Source organism: Thunnus albacares, chromosome 16 (assembly GCF_914725855.1).
Source record: "Thunnus albacares chromosome 16, fThuAlb1.1, whole genome shotgun sequence".
Taxonomy (NCBI): domain Eukaryota; kingdom Metazoa; phylum Chordata; class Actinopteri; order Scombriformes; family Scombridae; genus Thunnus; species Thunnus albacares.
In genome coordinates, this window is record NC_058121.1 from 11,533,049 (window position 1) to 11,549,706 (window position 16,658).

The following is a 16,658-nucleotide window of genomic DNA, read 5'->3' on the forward strand; positions in this document are numbered from 1 at the left end:
CAGTGTTGTGATACAGTGGTTATGATTGAGGCATGTTTGACACATGTCCTCTATAGCCAAGCAAAACATTCCCAGTACTTAATCCCAGCCCTGCCCTAATTTAAGACAATGCATCTCAGTCACCAACAGTGGTGGAAGAAGTACTGAGATGCTTTTACTTAAGTAAAAGTAGCAATATTACAATGAAAAAATACTTCATTACAAGTAAAACTCCTGCTTTTAAAATCCTACTTAAGTAAATGTAAAAAGTATTGGTATCAAAATGTACTTAAATTGTTATTATTAACTAAAAGTATTCATTATGCAAAATGGCCCCATTTAATGATAAATGCTACATTTTGTAATATATCTTAAACATTTAGTGTTATATTGATCATATATATATTGTTGGAATAATAATATTGATTTATTGATGTGTGCATTTTAATGTTCTCAAGGTAGAGCTAATTTCAATTTATACTGTTGTGTGGTCTAATCAATAATACATATTTTATAAACTGATCATATGTTTTTATGTATAAATATTGATCTGAAAAATAGTAAATATAGCTGTGAAATAAATGTAGTGGGGTAAAAAGTACATTTCCTTCTGAAATATAGTGGAATAGAAGTAAAAAATGGCAGAAAATAGTACAAAAGTACAAACACAGTACTTAAGTAAATGTACCTCTCCACCACTGGTCACCAAATCATAGCACATTCTTCTCAGTATTTCTTCAGATCTTTCAGACTGACAATCTTCCATTGTCAGCTTACGTTCTCATATTTTTTAGTGTGTGGTGCAGCTTCCCTCCCTCTTCCTCCTGACTAATGAAGCCAGTCTCACTCAACTGTTAATGAAAAAGCTCCAGCCGGCACACAAAAAAACCCTCACATGCTTTGATCCTCTGCTTGTTAGTATCTGCAGTCTGACACTATAAGGACAAAAGATTATTGTTTAACAGTCAGTTTGTATAAATTTCACTAATGGCATTTCTGCAAGCTTTTTGTTTGCATGGCTTTGAAAATAGTGTGAAGCTCCAACATCAAATCAGATTTGAATGGATCACTCAAGAAACACCTTTAACACACAAAAGTGTGTTAATCTGATTCGCTGTTGTGGAGTCGCATTATGCGTTTTGATTTTGACCAATTAGCATCATCTCTCTTGTTGGCAGACTGGTACATTTATAACATGTCCTTTGCTTCGTGTTTAAATTAACCAAATTAATATACTAACTGACAGACAGTTTCCTACACATTAAACTTTAAAGGTGCATGACTGATAAAATCAAATAACAAGATCTCTCTACTAATCTCACCAAACCATGATTCTAAAGGTCAACCTACCTCTAATTCTGATGACCCTGCACTGATCTGTGGTCTCACCTGTCTGTGAACCTTCCACAGGTGGCTGAAAGGGCAACAGGAGGACAAGCAGGACACAGATGTGCACTACCACTCCTTGACTGGTGAGGGAAACTTTAACTGGCGTTTCGTCTTCCCCTTTGATTACCTCATGGCTGAGGAGAAGATCGTCATCTCTAAGAAAGAGTCCATGTTCTCCTGGGATGAGACCGAATACAAGATTCCTCCTCGTCTCACGCTGCAGGTCTGGGATGCTGACCACTTCTCTGCTGATGACTTCCTGGGTAAGGGCTGATAGAGATTATAGCAATTTTTTCTTGTTCCTGAATGCTGTAATCCCATAGAGAGTTTTCAATTCCAAATTTTTGGTCCATCTGTCTCTTTAGTTGTTTGTTTATAGGATGAATTACCCATCTGTTTTACCATGATCATTGCCAGGAGTCTTACCACAATAGTGTCTGACTGCTTTGACAATAACTGCTCCCAGGTGCGATTGAGCTGGACCTAAACCGGTTCCCTCGTGGTGCAAAGACGGCCAAGCAGTGCTCCATTGACATGATCCGGAATGAGCAGGAGCTGCCCACCATCTCCATCTTCAAACAAAAGAGGGTCAAGGGATGGTGGCCTTTTGTGGCCCGTGATGAGAATGATGAGATGGAGCTCACGGTAAGACAGTCATGAAAAACTGAGCATATCAGCATGAAATCATCGTGGTGAAATTACTTCTAATCACCAGTTAGAAAGCAAATGTCAAGGCAGTAAAGGATGAGATGAAATAAGCAGTATAAAGAGGAGTGCAAGTGAAGAAAGAGCCTTAAAAGCAAGAGAATTAAAGCAAAAAATACAAGTTCAAACGTGAAACTTTTCAAGATAATGTTTTTTCTCTTTCTCTTTTTCTCTTTTCTTGTAAAATACTGGATACTTTCACCTCTTTAGACCTCAAAAAATCCTTCAAATGAAAAAAATGCTTCCAAGGAAAAATCACTTTTCACTTTAACTCAACAAAAAGGTCTTAACTGTGATAAAGGGTCAAACATAGAGATTAGTTACATTTAAGGGGTCAAAAGTCAAAAAATATTGGAAACCACTGCATTAATCTATACAGGCAATACAAGGTTAATATTCCCTGTGTCAAGCCTAATTTCAACAGACCCAACCACACTGAACCAAACAAAAATACCACTTTACTATCTACCTAGTGGATTATTTTTTAATGATTGATGCTGTCATTGCAGGGTAAGGTTGAAGCTGAGCTCCATCTGGTAACAGCAGAGGAGGCAGAGAAAAGTCCCGTAGGACTGGGACGCAATGAGCCGGATCCACTGGAGAAACCAAAGTAAGATATTGACTTGTTGCTTTATTTGACAATATATGTAGAATCAATCACTCACAAACACTCCTACAGTTACTTACAATTTGTTACTTTGGCAGTTAAAAACTGATGAGCGAGGAGTGTCCCATAAATCTCTTCAGGAAAATCATTGTCACAGTGCAAAAAGCAGTGTTACAAAAATTTATCAGCAATTTACCACCAATCAACATTTGATCTTAATTTATAAAGGTGTGATTTGGTCTAGTTTGACCCTTGATGCTTTCTGCACTGTCAAAAGGCCACTGTTACACTTTCGCACTCGTTTCTCCTCCTACCATTTCTTCAACTGTCTCCCTCTGTCTCTCCCCTCCTCTCGTCCCTTCCCTCTTTTGTGTATGTGACCCCTCTCCTCCTCTACCTTTCTCTCTGTTCTTGCCTCCATCTGCATTCCCTAACTCCCCCCCTCCACCTCTCCCTCCTCCTGCAAAGTCGCCCGGATACCAGTCTTATGTGGTTTCTGGGCCCTCTGAAGTCCATTCGTTACTTCATCTGGCACAACTACCGCTGGCTGATCCTCAAGGCCCTGGGGCTGATACTGCTGCTGCTCATGCTGGGCCTCTTCCTCTACTCAATCCCTGGCTACCTGGTCAAGAAGATGCTGGGGGCCTGACGCGCTGGTAGCCTTCGCCCCCTCTTCTTCCGCTGTCTCTGCTTCTCTATTTAACCTTCTTGCTTCATGGGTTCGCCGTCCTAACTATAGCGCCTCCTCTTCTGTCCAGCCAAAACACTCTTTTCCTCCACTGCTATCTCTCCTGTGTTGTCTTAGCTATAGAATAATCTCTTTGTTTTGTGTCTATGTATCCGTCTCAACCCTTTGTGCAACCCGGTGTCTTTTGCCATCAAGTGCCATTATACACTTTGTAAGTGACCAACTGTGAGTTATGAAAGAAAATGCAGGACTGTTTTTAGGCATAAACAAGCTAGGGCACCACCAGCTGGAGCTATGCCAAACAGCTGGAAGAAATCTTTTGTAATTAATTTCAGATGCCCCATCTACCTCTAAAGTGTGAGTGAGTAAAACCAGTAGGCCACAACAAACAATAGAACAATAGAAACAGCAGACATTACGGTAATACGGTAATATTTTTTCAGGCCCTTTAATTTTATAAAAATTTCCTGGGATTTTTCCAAGTAATTTGCTGGTATTTAACGGTTAATTTCCAGGACAGTTTAGAGAGGGTGGTGCAATTTCGTACAAATTATTAAGAAAAAACAGACAAAAAGTGTTAAATAGCCAATTAATTATATTTGGATTCATACATAGATGTTAATTTGCAAAAATTCTTAATAAATTACACTCCTAACAGTTCTAACTGACAGGACATACTTAGTTTTCAGTGTATAGTTTTGTGTGTCAAACTACATATCAAATTATTTTCTCAAAAAACTCTACACTACCAAATTACATAACCCTTTCAAAGCAATGTCCCAAGAATGAACAGTTAGGCTAGGATATTATTGTAAGAATTACTGTAATATGTTAATATATCATTGGACACACAAAACTACACACTAGTAAGCATTTTCTGTCAATTAAAGAATTGTCAAGAGTCTAAATCATTAAGAATTTTTTGCAAATTAACAACAATGTACAAACCCAAAATATAATGAGTGGGTGCTTACCAACTAAACATGCTTTATACAGTTTAAGTTCTTTCTTATAATTTGTTCCAAATTGCACCACCCTCTCTGAAAAATGTCCTAAAAATTAACCGTTAAATACCTGCAAATTACTCCAGGAATTTCCAGGAAATTAATAAATATAAGTATAAAATTAAGGGACCTTGATTTTAGTTATTTAATTTAAGTTGCACACCTGTAAACATCAGTATTTAGTCAATGTTGAGGTTAAAGAGAGTCTGTTTAAATCCCATCCAGACATTCCTGCAACAATGGATACTTATTGACACCCAGATATTATACAAAATAAAATATGACATTATACAAAATACTGTAAGTCTGATTGTGATAATACCTGCACCTCAATAACAACATATAATGCTAGAATAATTCAGGAATATGAATAATCAGGATTTTAATGTTCCATTTCATATCCTGAATATGTTTAAAACCAAGATAAGACTCTTAACAGGGACACCAGTGTGCATATAAAGGAACTAAATGACATACTGTGTCTTGATGACAAGACACAAACCAGAAGTTGAATAAAGTTGATTGAAACTAAAGGAAACTGCCCTGAAAAAATGTCAGGCACCAGTGTTTGGAGCGGTTGGTCAATCATCCATCTATTTTGTCAACATATTCATTGTGCATGTTTCTTATTGTAAAGCTTTTAGTCTGTGATGTGGTATTTTGGTCTTCTGAAACATTATACTAATAAAAAAGTGGCTTGTGAGCAGTAGGTGATTTGTGGGTGGATGAGGGGGGATGCCATCCCCTTTGCTAGCAAAATGATCTAATTGCATCCCCCTTGTTAACTTGTCATCCCCCTCTCCATCCCCTAGTAGCAGAGAGAGTGCAGGGACAGAGAGATTGTTTAGTTGAATATGTCTGCCTGACTCATTGATCCTTTATCTAACTGAGGTTTGTGCAAAGGTAGAATCTATGGCCCCATCCACAGCTCTGAAATATCAGTAGCCCAACTGTGCTGTGTACTGATAAATCCATGGCGCTGTCCGTGGTGCTGAAGTAGCAGATGGTTTTGTACTTCTGCCTTTTTCTCTCAGTCCTGCCCTTCTGTCAATTTCGTCTCTGATCTATAATATTCTCTAAGCTATATACTATAAGTACTCAATTCTATAATATATTGTAGCCTATATATTCTATAGAGCAGTGTCACCTTCATAATCAAAGTGACAAGTAGCAACGTGTAGTCACAGAGGTGGAAGAGGATCATAGAGACACACTGCTGCTGGTAAAGCTGAACAATGACAGAGAATTGTAATAAATTCTTAATAGAAGCAGAAGTTTTAAAATGCAGACTGACTGGTTTTGCAATATTATTTGGTATTTTGAATACACACTGTTAATATAGAAACTATTTATATTGTAAAGCTTTAAATTAGTGGATTTTTGGAAATATTATGATTGAGATGGTTTTAGAAGCTAAACTTCAAACATCATTGAGTATATGATTGCCCTTGTTATTAATTTTAGTATCAGTAATATAAAGTTTAGTTTGCTGTGTCCTCTGCTTTATCCACGATTTCTCGGTACAGTCTCAATCGTCTTCACAGACCACCATCCCCTTTGTCAAAATTTCACAAATCGACCTCTGGTTGTGAGCATGGCACATTAAATTTGATGAAAATACTCAAAAATAAAACATGGCTTACTAACCACTAATGCCAGCTTTCTCTTTCTCTCCTCCATCCCTTTCATCACTCACCCCTCCTCACCCTCAATCCATCCTCACGCCCTCTTCACCATATTCTTCACCTTTCACCTCCATCCCTCCCACCTAGCCGCCCAGACACCACCTTCCTGTGGTTCCTGAGCCCGCTGAAAGCCATCCGCTACCTGGTGTGCAACCGCTACAAGTGGCTGATCATAAAGATCGTGCTGGCCCTGCTGCTGCTGATCATGCTGGGCCTCTTCCTCTACAGCATGCCGGGCTACCTTGTCAAGAAACTGCTGGGGGCCTGAGCGGCTGCTGGGGAGGACAGGGAGGGAGGGGGGAGAGTGCTGGCTCAGGTGTCCAAAACCAGAAGAAGGTGTCCCGCTCTCTCCCTCAGTCTCACTCACAGGAAGGGAGGCAGAGGGAGGAGAGGTACTGTGGAGGTCTGATTGCATTATTTTATCCTCAGTAATCCATTCTGATCTTCATGTACAGCTTGACACCTTCCACTTTACCTCTGAGGAGAGAAGCAGAAAGACTTTTCCCCAAAGTCATGAGAAACACTAACAGTAACCTCTATCCAATCTGCAGCAAGTTTAACAAATCTAATCTGGACTCCATCCTTGAACTGACTGAAAAGCAATCATCTGGCAGAAAGTGACCCCTTATCTGACCTTATTTTACTAATAAATGTTACATGACAATGAATGTTTCTTTAACTGTTTATACAGCTTTTAATCTAAGCATTTCAATTCATTTATCGAAGTATGTTCATTTCAGAGCACTGGGGTTGTGGTCAGATGATTGCATGGATGTTCATTTCAAGTGATGCTCCTTGATGCTGTTTAATCTCCCACTTCTGCTACAATGTCTGCTGTTGATTTAGGTTAATAGGGAACAAATGAACAATATTTTTAACAATATTATAGCCCTTGCAGTCTTTGCACACTTCGAGAATAATAATGAAGAAACAAAAATAACAAAGATGTCTATTTTCCTAATGACAGAACAAGACAACTTCAAAATTAATCAAATGGTGAAATAATGAAATAAGCTTTCCACAGGGTCAAGTTATGTTAAACGTTTAATCTCTCAAATAAAAGCAACCAAACCAGACTTGGGTTAAACAATATTTGCAAATAATTCTCAGCAGCTGTTTTAACCTCTTTTGTATAATCAGTATGTTGACTGTGTAAGCTCGGGTCAGAGGTACAGTGGGTGGGTTCTCTCAGAAGCTAATGGACACTCCCATATTTTTGTGTAATTGTATAAATGCTCACTGTTCTGTGTCACAAACCCTGCTGACATAATCCTCAGAATAAAAAAAATTATTTGCAAATATCATTCAACCAGGCCAGGACCAAGATCAGTTTTCTACCAAACTGTAGGCTTCTATGTCAAAATGCATGCATCATAGTGATAACTGACCAGAGAGGTCATGTGTGTTGGCATGACTGTCCTTCCACCTCCACACGAACAAATTACAAACCCCTGTTGTCTTTAACATTACATATAATGTAAAGATTATCTCATGGGAATATGATAAAAGTGCACTTGAGCAGAGTGGTAAAGGAGTCTGGGAAAATTCTCGAAACTCCGGCACTGTCCCTGTAACAGATGGCATCGTTTGCAGTGTCCATTACCCACTTTTCAGGATTTGCCTGTGCTTGACCTGTCGTTAATTTGTGTTGGAGTCTTTGTTTGTGATTTTGTGTTTCAACGATTACAGAGTTATTGTTTGCACTAAACTTGCCTGTTTTTACGATGAATTTGTGTATTTATATATCTGTTGAAAATGTGTGCACTATTTATTTATTTTTTGTCTGTTTTGGCAATTTCAAATAAAGTTAATTCCATGGACTACATGTTTGTTAAAGTTCTCTCACCCTGAGTGCGTGAGAAGAAGAGGCTGCTTGCAATTGCCTTTTTATTCTTTAAATCTCTCTGTGCAGTCGTCCCAGCGCCAGCATGTCCTGGCTGCTGAGCCCGGTGAGGACGATGTGTATTGTGGCCTGGAGGCACTACAAGCTGCACTGCGCTGTGCTGCTGGCCGTCGTGCTGGTCGTACTCTTCCTGGTTCTGCTCTTCTTCTCTCTGCCCTCAGAGCTCAGCCACAAGCTCTTCAACACTGTTGGGTAGAACAACATACATGCAGTCCTGACACACACACGACCACTGTATGTCTCTCTTTGTACCTCACAGGAGCTGTTGTATGTCTTTACTCAGCTGTAATGGTTACTGATGTTGCAGTTGATTGTTCTGTTTTTTTTTTCTTTAGGGATGTAAAAATAAAAACTGCAACCTCAACATGATTTAAAGGAAGCTTTATTTTTCTAATGAACATAAATCACTCAACAAATACCGATGATTCCACATACATGTCCTGTTTCCGTTGGGATGATTCAAAGCTGATTGAAGATTATTGAATCTCCAACTCTGTGCTGACCTGTCAGAGATGTCAGATGGATGATAGAGAATAAACACATTCATTTATCCTATTAGCTTCATTTTTAATTTGGTCTATAAAATATCAGAAAATAATTTTAAAAAATGCACATCACATGTTCCCAGAGCCCAAAATGTTGTCTTTAAATTTATAGTTTTGTCCAAACAACAGTCCAAAACTGAAAGATATAAATTTTTCATCAAATGCGATGAAGAAAAGCAGAAAATCTTCACATTTAAGACACTGGAACCAGCAAATGTATTGTATGGCATTTTTCACTTGAAAAACAACTACTTATAAAAGTGGTTGATTGTTAAAATTATGAATTTTCAACTAATTCATTAATCAATTGATTAATCCACTAACTGTTTCAGGTTTAGAATAGGCTGTTATGATTTTAAAAAAAACCTACATTACACCATTATATTACACACATTACATTACTGTATATTGTTGTTACTTTTTGTATACTTGTGTTGGGAAAGTTACTCATCTGGAAAACAGTGTGACTCATACAAAAAAAACATATCAGAGACATAAATGAAAACACACACATACTCTTGAGTTGAGAGATTGTTGCAGCAACATCCGCAGCTCTGTGTTCTGCTGCCTCAGACTCTGTGTCTCAGTGGTGAGCTCGGAGATCTCTGTCAGGACCGAGCTGAAAACACAGAAAAATAAAAATTACCCATTTGAGCGTGGATGGTCGTTTGCTTTTTGTTTGTGTGTGTGTGTTACTCACAGGTGCTTTTTTAGTATGTTCTCTGCTGCCTCCCAGAGTCTGACTTTGTCCTCAGAGATGATGTTGCCCATACTCTCCCAGTAGGCTTCATCCTCTGAAGCATCCCGGACACACAGAAAGCTGGGCTGTTGGCCAGCTGAGCTCTCCCTTAGAAAACACCAGGAACAGATTAGCATCAGGTAATCATAGCAAGACAGAAAACAAGCATACGTTTGCCTTTGTTGACATGGAGACATGCCTATTTCTTTCCAGCTGTTGGAACTAATTGGTAATTTCAGCCTTTAAATATAATGGAAAGAAATACAATCCTCGTAAATAAGTGGTTTATATGAGGATTGGTTATTTCAGTACATTTTTTATCCAACCTGTAATGCATGTGCTGCTTTAGGAAACTCTTAAAAGCAGGCAGGACATGGTTAGGATGCATGCTGGAGGATTCACCCAACTCAGCACAAACATCCTGCGGGCAAAGAAAACACACTGATGCAGAGATGCAGAAATAGTAATTATCTAAAAGTCTTGTTTGTCAAGTTGATGTCCAGATGGAACTCCGCATTCCTCATCTCTTTCCCTCCTCACCTCAGTCAGCTCTCTCTGCTGTTGTTGGTACTTTAATAAGAAATCAGCCAATTTGGGCACATCTGCCTCATCAATGCCAAAAGTCTGGAGGAGAAAACAAAATAATTGCAGACACTTTTTAGCATTAGTTAAGCACGTTTTTGCTACATACAGTCCAACAATACACTGAAAGCAGCTGCTGAAGACTGCAGTGTGCTGGCTGTGTTTGGCCAAAAATGAACTCACACTAAGGAGAGAGCCCAGCCTCACAACAGTCTGTTCATCCTTCTGCAGGCGAGCCAGCAGATTCAGGAGTTTATCTTCCATCAGGAAGCCCTGAGACAGGAGGAAAGGAAATATTTGGTTGAACATGCTTGTCACATAATTTTGTATTATTCCTTTTATGTGCTGCTTTGATGACTTCAAACCATAATATTAGCATTTTGATTAAGGAAAGCATCATTGCACAGATTAAACTCATTTACTCTCCCTTACTTTGACTCCGCACACATACTTTCATAACGCTTTCACATACACACATGAAAGACTCCAGCCTGTAGAGAGGATGTTTCAATTAAGCTACAGATCATCTACAAGCTTCACAGCAGCAATTTGGGGCACATTATAGTCCATCTAGAAAACTCCAGCTACAATGCGACCAATGCAGCAACTTCAAAGCTAAATCGGCTGGAGAGATTACACGAGAGATTATAAGACAAACACGCAAATCAAAGGACTAGTTCAACATTTTGGGAAATACACTTATTTGCTTTTTTGTTGAGAGTTGGATTAGAAGATCGATGTCTCTGCTGTAAGTATGAAGCTGGAGCCAGGAGCCAGTTAGCTTGGCATAAAGAAATCCACCATAAGCACCTTTAAAGCTCACTAATTAAAACGTTATATCTCATTTGTTCAATCCGTACATAAACCACAGTGTAAAAATGTTAAGTTGTGGTTTTACAGGGATTTATGCGACGCACTATTTCTTGGCTGGGATCAGTCACTTCCTGGAGATGTGTCAGTGTGAGGTTGCCAGGCAACCAGCTGAGACTGCAGATTATTTAATAAACAGGTACAGTATAAGAGTAATATCCATGGTCTCATTTCTTCTTGAAAGCATATTTCCCAAAATGTCAAACTTTTTCTTTAATTCAATGTATGCATTATGACACATACCTTCTCATGTTATTTCTGTGACATGTTTGTGTTTATGATATAAATATATGATGTGATTATCTAAAATGGTGTATGATTGTTAACCTCTGCTTAATGAACTCTTACTGTCATAAGCATAAATCATAGGCTTCTTTCTCACCGACTCATCACATAGCAGCTCCATAAGCGTCTTCATCGTCTCCATCGACACCTTCCCTTCCTCCTCTGCAGCGCTCCCACTCTCCACCGCTGTCCCTTCCCTGCACGCTTCCACGTCCGTGCTCTCAGCGTCAGTGCTCCCAGCTGAGGCATCCATCATCATCCCCTGGCTACAATGTACAGCCTGCCCAGTTTGAAACAGCTGGGAGACAGCCTGGCAGGTGGGCCCCTGGGCCTGTTTCTGAGGTTGGAGTGGACCAGAGACATCCATGAAGGCCATAGGAGGTCTCTCCCAGGGTAAACCAAGATGCTGCTTGTAGATCAGCGAGTCAATGAGCAAAGCTCCCTCCACTAGTTGCTTCACCTCGGCTTCAATCATTAGCCACATATCCTCAAACTTCTTGGTATCCACAACTGCAAAGTGCCTGCGTGGAGTGAAGCAGGGGTCAAAGAAAAGATGGTGGATCAAACACTTGATTCAAGTTTTCATGTAAAAAAAGGATTTTGTATCTGTCTGGTAGCAATTACATCAGACCCTTCCATTGTTTTATTTGGAAAATATCAGCCTTTGCCATCAAGTGTTTGTTTTGTTGTCTGGCTAAATGCTGTGTTTTGTCATGCATGTGAAACAGTGTACGCCCTGTGATAATTATGTGAATAATTATGACTCACTTAATTTTCTGCTGTATGCGTTCGTATTGCTGGAAGTTACGTTTGTATTCCTCAGACAAATACCGGTTCTTCTTCCGAAATTGTTGGTTCTGTCTGGTATACTTGTTATGTAGGTCTTTCACCTGTGTCTGCAGACTGAAACACAAAGCCGAGAAACAGTGAGTGAACTGAATATAACAGCGTCAGTATGTATATGTGTGAAAATCTGTGTGTACTACCTGAGGATTCTGGTCTTCATTTGGGCCAGGTTGACTTTGTGTACTACTGTGTTATTCTTTTGCTTTTGATGTTTCAAATCTACGATCATGTAGTTGGCCTTTATATATTGACGTTCCCTCTCCAAAACCTATACAGGCAAGAATGAGACTGCTTTTCAAGCGGTTGTGCATTTATTTTATTCTTGGCAAGGCAATAACAATAACTACTACTATCTACTGTATGTACTAGTTTCTGACCAGTATTTTTAAATAACATCAAAGAAAAATGCTGGGCTCATCAGGAACCCTTATCAAATATCAAATAAAAGGATAAGTTACTGGGATGCATCTTGATATTTGTGCAAACCTGAAATTTTTTAGCCTCTCCTAAGTCGACGACGCAGGACTTATCAATAGTTTCCATCATCAGGTTGTGAATTTTTGCCTCATACTCCTCCACTTCCTTCCTCCTCTCCGTCAGCCTCTTTTGCTACAAGTAAATTAGATATAATTAGACACACCGTTGATACATCAGCATTTGTTTTTATTTCAGTTATCCTGACCTGTTTGTCCGTAAGCTCCTCCACGTATTGTTCCCAATCGGTCCTGTGTCTTGTAAGCAAGATCTCGTGTTCCTGCTTATAAACACTCTATGAACGACACAAAGGGCAGCTATTAGTAAGAATGTCTCAATGACAGTGCTAACATGCTGATGTTTAGCAGGTATGATGTTCACCAGCTTAGTTCAGAGTGTCGACTAATTAGCACTAAACTCAAAGTACATCTGAGGCTGATGGGGATGTCATTAGTTTTTTAGGTGTTTGGTCATAAAAGACAAATTAAAATTTAAATTATTCAATTGAAAGCCAGAAGGTGAGGGCAATCTTGAGAAATCAGTCAAGATAATGAATCAGTTTCCTGTTGCAGGCCTCATCCATCTGATTCCCCCTTACAAGTTCATTTCCATTTGTCATTTTGGAAGATGTAAATGAACTTGCTAGGGGAGTTTGAAGTTTGATGCGGAGGTTCAAACGTACTCTACAAGTTATTTAAAGCTGCTTCTCGACCCAAATCTATTCCTACTGTACCTCAGTCTGGGCCAGCTCCTCCCTGTAGGCCTGTGTCAGGGTTTTGATCTGCTCGTCCATCCTCTCCATCATCACATCCAGCTCCTCCGCGTGCTTCCTCAAGTCCTTAACATAGCAATCGTCTCCATTCTTCAGCTCCTGTTCAGACAACACGAGAGGTGATCAAATTAATGAACAACGCCTCAGATTACAATGGCAAATAACTCTAAAACCTTGCATTTGAGTTTTGTTTTCTGAGGTTTTCTGCTTTTTATTCTTATTATTATTACTTATTTATATATACCTTTACCGAGAGGGTATTAAATAATGTCTGACTTAAGTTGGTGACTCTATTAAAAATATATTTTATTAATAGATAGATAGATAGATAGATAGATAGATAGTTACCTGTTGCAGGTCATTTATGAGTTTTTTCTTGTCCTCTACGAGCTCAGCACACAACTGTTGCTGGCTGTTCAAGGCTTCCTGCAGCTCCTGTGGAATCACCTTCTGCTTAGCCATCGACCAACCTCTGCTGATCTCCTCAAATTTTTCCTGGCTGGACTTAACATCATTCTCCAGCTGCTCCAATCTGGGCCAAGAAGGACAAACATGGCAGCAAACAGGGATGGAGGAAAGAGAGAGAATGATAAAGATAGAGCAAGTAAAATTTCCCATTAGGTTTTTTTAAAAAGATGTATTCTGAGAGGACTGTATCTTTATGACATCAAACATAAAGAGGATAATGGGGAATCTGGGGAAAAAATGACCTTATTCTGCGAGCTTCCTCCAACTCGGTCCTTCGCAGTGATTCTTTCGCATCAGCCACAGTTCGGATGTTGGTCACTGATGTCGTCAAATCTCTCTGCAGGTTGATTATCCGCTGAATGGGTAGCTAATATAAAATAGGACAGTTTCTATTCAAGTTATCGCACTGCTAATTATGTTCAATTATATTAAAGTGTGAATTTCAAGAAATCGCACTCAAGGAAATAGTGGCTCATTGTAATGATCATTTTACCAGTATTTATCTTTGATTGATACATTACTTAAAGTTTCTCTGAGCTCACAGAAAATCAGAGTTTTCGATCATGATTAGTGACGTCACAACTAGTTTTGAGCCAAGTTTCAGTGAAGTAGTAGACATTTTGTATCCAGCAGTTAAACTTTTGAAAAAACACATCAGACACAATTTATTATTCAAAGCAGAGGATTTTTGTATGTCTCAAAACGTGAATGTCGGGGATCTTTAACATTACCTATCATTTAATTTTGACGTGGTCATGGAAAATATATCATGATTTGTCATAATCAGTGCTATGTTGTTTAAGTAATATTATCAGGTACATGAAAAGTCAAGTCCAGCCTGTTTTACTGATTCCTTCAGAAATAAGAGAAAGACATTTGAGGAACAGACAAAACAGTGTTATTATCAGGCAGCATTGTTTATGTTTGAGTAAAACATTCAAAGACAAACTACTGAAAATGGGTTGTTTGTGTTCTCCTACATACAAATTTTATTTAACTGTCTTAATGAAATTTGAGAGGAAATGCAAAGGGAAGCATTTGGAAACTAAACAAACCAGTTCACTTTCCTCCACCTCCTCCTCTTCTTCAGACTGGCGCTGTATGGAGACCCTTTATGAAAGTGTACAGTAACAGTAGGTTATGTTTAGCCATTGTATTCAAATGAAAAGTAAACATGATAAAACATAATGAAAAACTGCAACGCGTGGATTTGTATATCCTTATAAAGCCAGTAAATTATTTCACTTATTACTAGATTAATTATCATTACGTTGCTGTTGTCCAGGCAGTATGAAACATATGTTAATTTGTATTCGTTAGCGTGAAGTTTTCACGATTTACCCGTTATTAGCCTCTTCATTTCCCGACACAGACGGTTCAGGCGCCTCCTCTGGATCCTTAACAACTTCTTCCATATTCAGAGTATGCTGTATAAAAGTTACACACACTTATAAAATACTAAAATGATGAGGATAGCAAAAACACAGCAGATCTGTATCGCCGCAGTCTGTTTGGTAAGTGTTGCTATGGCGACCGAGTAACGAGTGCTGCCTTCGGGTGCCCCTCGTAAAGCTCGGACTTAATAGATTACTTCATAGGTCATAGATTAAACAGGATTTGTGCAAAAAAAGTGCTCTTAAAAAACACCAAAAATTAATGGCTGTTGTTGTACGTTAGAGGTATTTCTTGACGTATTTTATGCTCCATGAATTTACTTAATCGTGTACTCACATGATTAACATTATGTGATTCTGAAAGAAACTAAGGGGAGAACATTATTTGTATGCAGTTGCTGAAAAAGTAAAGTAATAATTGAAACTATACACTTAAAAGCAATTCTGTACGAGAATAAGGAAAGATGTGAATTTAAAAAAAATAGTAATAAAAAAGTTTAAAAAATAAGTAGTGGGTTGTGAATGGGCTAGGGTCATGACACTGAAGATAACACAAATTTTCCTTTTTGTAATCATTTGAAGGACATGGAAACATCTTGTCAAAATGATTTCTCTGGCTCTGACCTTGTACTCTACAGTATATAGGAACTTTTTGACAATAAACGTTTTCTACTGTCATAGGCAGCTCATCACTGACCATTTTTACAGTTTGACATTGTATTTTGAATGTAGAAGCTACACAATGTAAAAGTTTGTATGAAATTTCCTGTAGCAACATCAGAACAAGGAACCTGGCCCTCTGTCTTTTCTTTTTCATTTCTATAATATTTCAGCATAAGTAGATGTATATAGATTTGCATCACTTTAACACAGGTGCATTTTTAAACATATGGGTTATTACATAAACATATGTTTTCGCACACCATGAGCAATGCTAAGAGTGCAGTGCTAATAATGCAGAGTAAGAAATAAGTGTGGAATGATATTATACATGGCTTAGTGCTGCCATCTAGTGGCAAGATAATATCTTAAAACTTTTGGTTGATTATAATGGGAGAGTGGGTCTTACTCTTAGACAGGTTTTGTTCAGTCTGTAAGTTTTTTCTGCAAAAAAGTCACCTTTTCTAGAAAGCTTGCATTCAGATCTTGCACCTAAGATTGTATTAAGGCACTTGCTTTATAGCCAAGTCTCTATGGTGGCCATTATTCAAGGCAAAAAAGGTACTTTGACACACTGTATTTATGCATAAGATGTCTATGTTTAAAGACAACCTGAAATACAGCTGGTAGACCAAGTAATGTATCAAATGGAAAATGATTTTAACACTGAAGTTACCTTATCACAATTGCAAAACAACTTGTAACAAACGACCAAAATCTGTAACTGTCAAAATATTTTTTTTCTGTAATATTTAAAGGGGAAATTGCTCTCTGCAATTACAATAACATTTTCCAAAAACTCCACCTATAATCACCATTGTAGCATTATTTAAAGGGGTGATTTCTATTTTCTAAAATGAAAAGGGAAAGAGAAATATCATTAAACAGCTGCAACAGTTTCCTTTCTGTAGATGTGTCTATATGTAAGGGCAGTAGTGTTCATTTAAAAAGGACGGAGTACTTTCACGTCTGAGCCAAAACATAGTGAAATTATTCTTTTTGAGCTGTACCTTTCATGTCGTATTTAGAAGCTGACTTTAGATGGCGCTACTGCTTTGTAATC

At 38.4% G+C, this 16,658-nt stretch overlaps 2 protein-coding genes across 15 annotated transcripts in view; one reads left to right on the top strand and one right to left on the bottom strand.

Moving 5' to 3' along the window:
- The window catches only part of otofa (otoferlin a), a 77,618-nt gene extending 69,736 nt beyond the window's left edge, over window positions 1-7,882 (top strand). For 7 of the 13 annotated variants that reach the window (XM_044377335.1, XM_044377337.1, XM_044377342.1 and 4 more), the window contains 5 exons: window positions 1,390-1,631; window positions 1,835-2,013; window positions 2,583-2,683; window positions 3,149-3,336; window positions 6,145-6,246. In XM_044377335.1, the coding sequence (XP_044233270.1) occupies window positions 1,390-1,631; window positions 1,835-2,013; window positions 2,583-2,683; window positions 3,149-3,329 (703 nt within the window). In that variant the 3' untranslated portion in view covers window positions 3,330-3,336; window positions 6,145-6,246. Of the gene's footprint in view, window positions 1-1,389; window positions 1,632-1,834; window positions 2,014-2,582; window positions 2,684-3,148; window positions 3,337-6,144 lie in introns of all 13 variants that reach the window. The other 6 variants (XM_044377336.1, XM_044377334.1, XM_044377339.1 and 3 more) reach the window with 1 other exon arrangement.
- On the bottom strand, window positions 7,089-15,080 carry drc1 (dynein regulatory complex subunit 1 homolog (Chlamydomonas)). Of its 2 annotated transcripts, XM_044377349.1 has the most exons (17): window positions 14,883-15,080; window positions 14,597-14,651; window positions 13,784-13,908; window positions 13,422-13,605; window positions 13,035-13,172; window positions 12,510-12,596; window positions 12,314-12,436; window positions 11,968-12,095; window positions 11,750-11,884; window positions 11,079-11,502; window positions 10,010-10,099; window positions 9,785-9,868; window positions 9,571-9,665; window positions 9,206-9,352; window positions 9,022-9,124; window positions 8,396-8,463; window positions 7,089-8,145 (listed from the first exon to the last, which is right to left on the bottom strand). In XM_044377349.1, exons 1-16 carry the CDS (start codon window positions 14,954-14,956, stop codon window positions 8,437-8,439), a joined length of 2,019 nt encoding a protein of 672 aa, XP_044233284.1. In that variant the 5' UTR covers window positions 14,957-15,080; the 3' UTR covers window positions 7,089-8,145; window positions 8,396-8,436. The 2 variants fall into 2 exon arrangements, with proteins under 2 accessions (XP_044233284.1, XP_044233283.1); XM_044377348.1 differs by lacking the exon at window positions 7,089-8,145 and having other exon boundaries at window positions 8,327-8,463.
- Between the last annotated feature and the right edge of the window lie 1,578 nt (window positions 15,081-16,658).

Excerpts from the sequence above, each read along its gene's own strand:
- drc1 (XM_044377349.1), bottom strand. The coding sequence starts at position 14,956 with ATGGAAGAAGTTGTTAAGGATCCAGAGGAGGCGCCTGAACCGTCTGTG. Across the intron at positions 13,173-13,421 it reads TCATAAATGACCTGCAACAG|GAGCTGAAGAATGGAGACGA; the intron begins GTAACTATCTAT and ends TTGTCTGAACAG. Across the intron at positions 11,885-11,967 it reads ATGAAGACCAGAATCCTCAG|TCTGCAGACACAGGTGAAAG; the intron begins GTAGTACACACA and ends TTTGTGTTTCAG.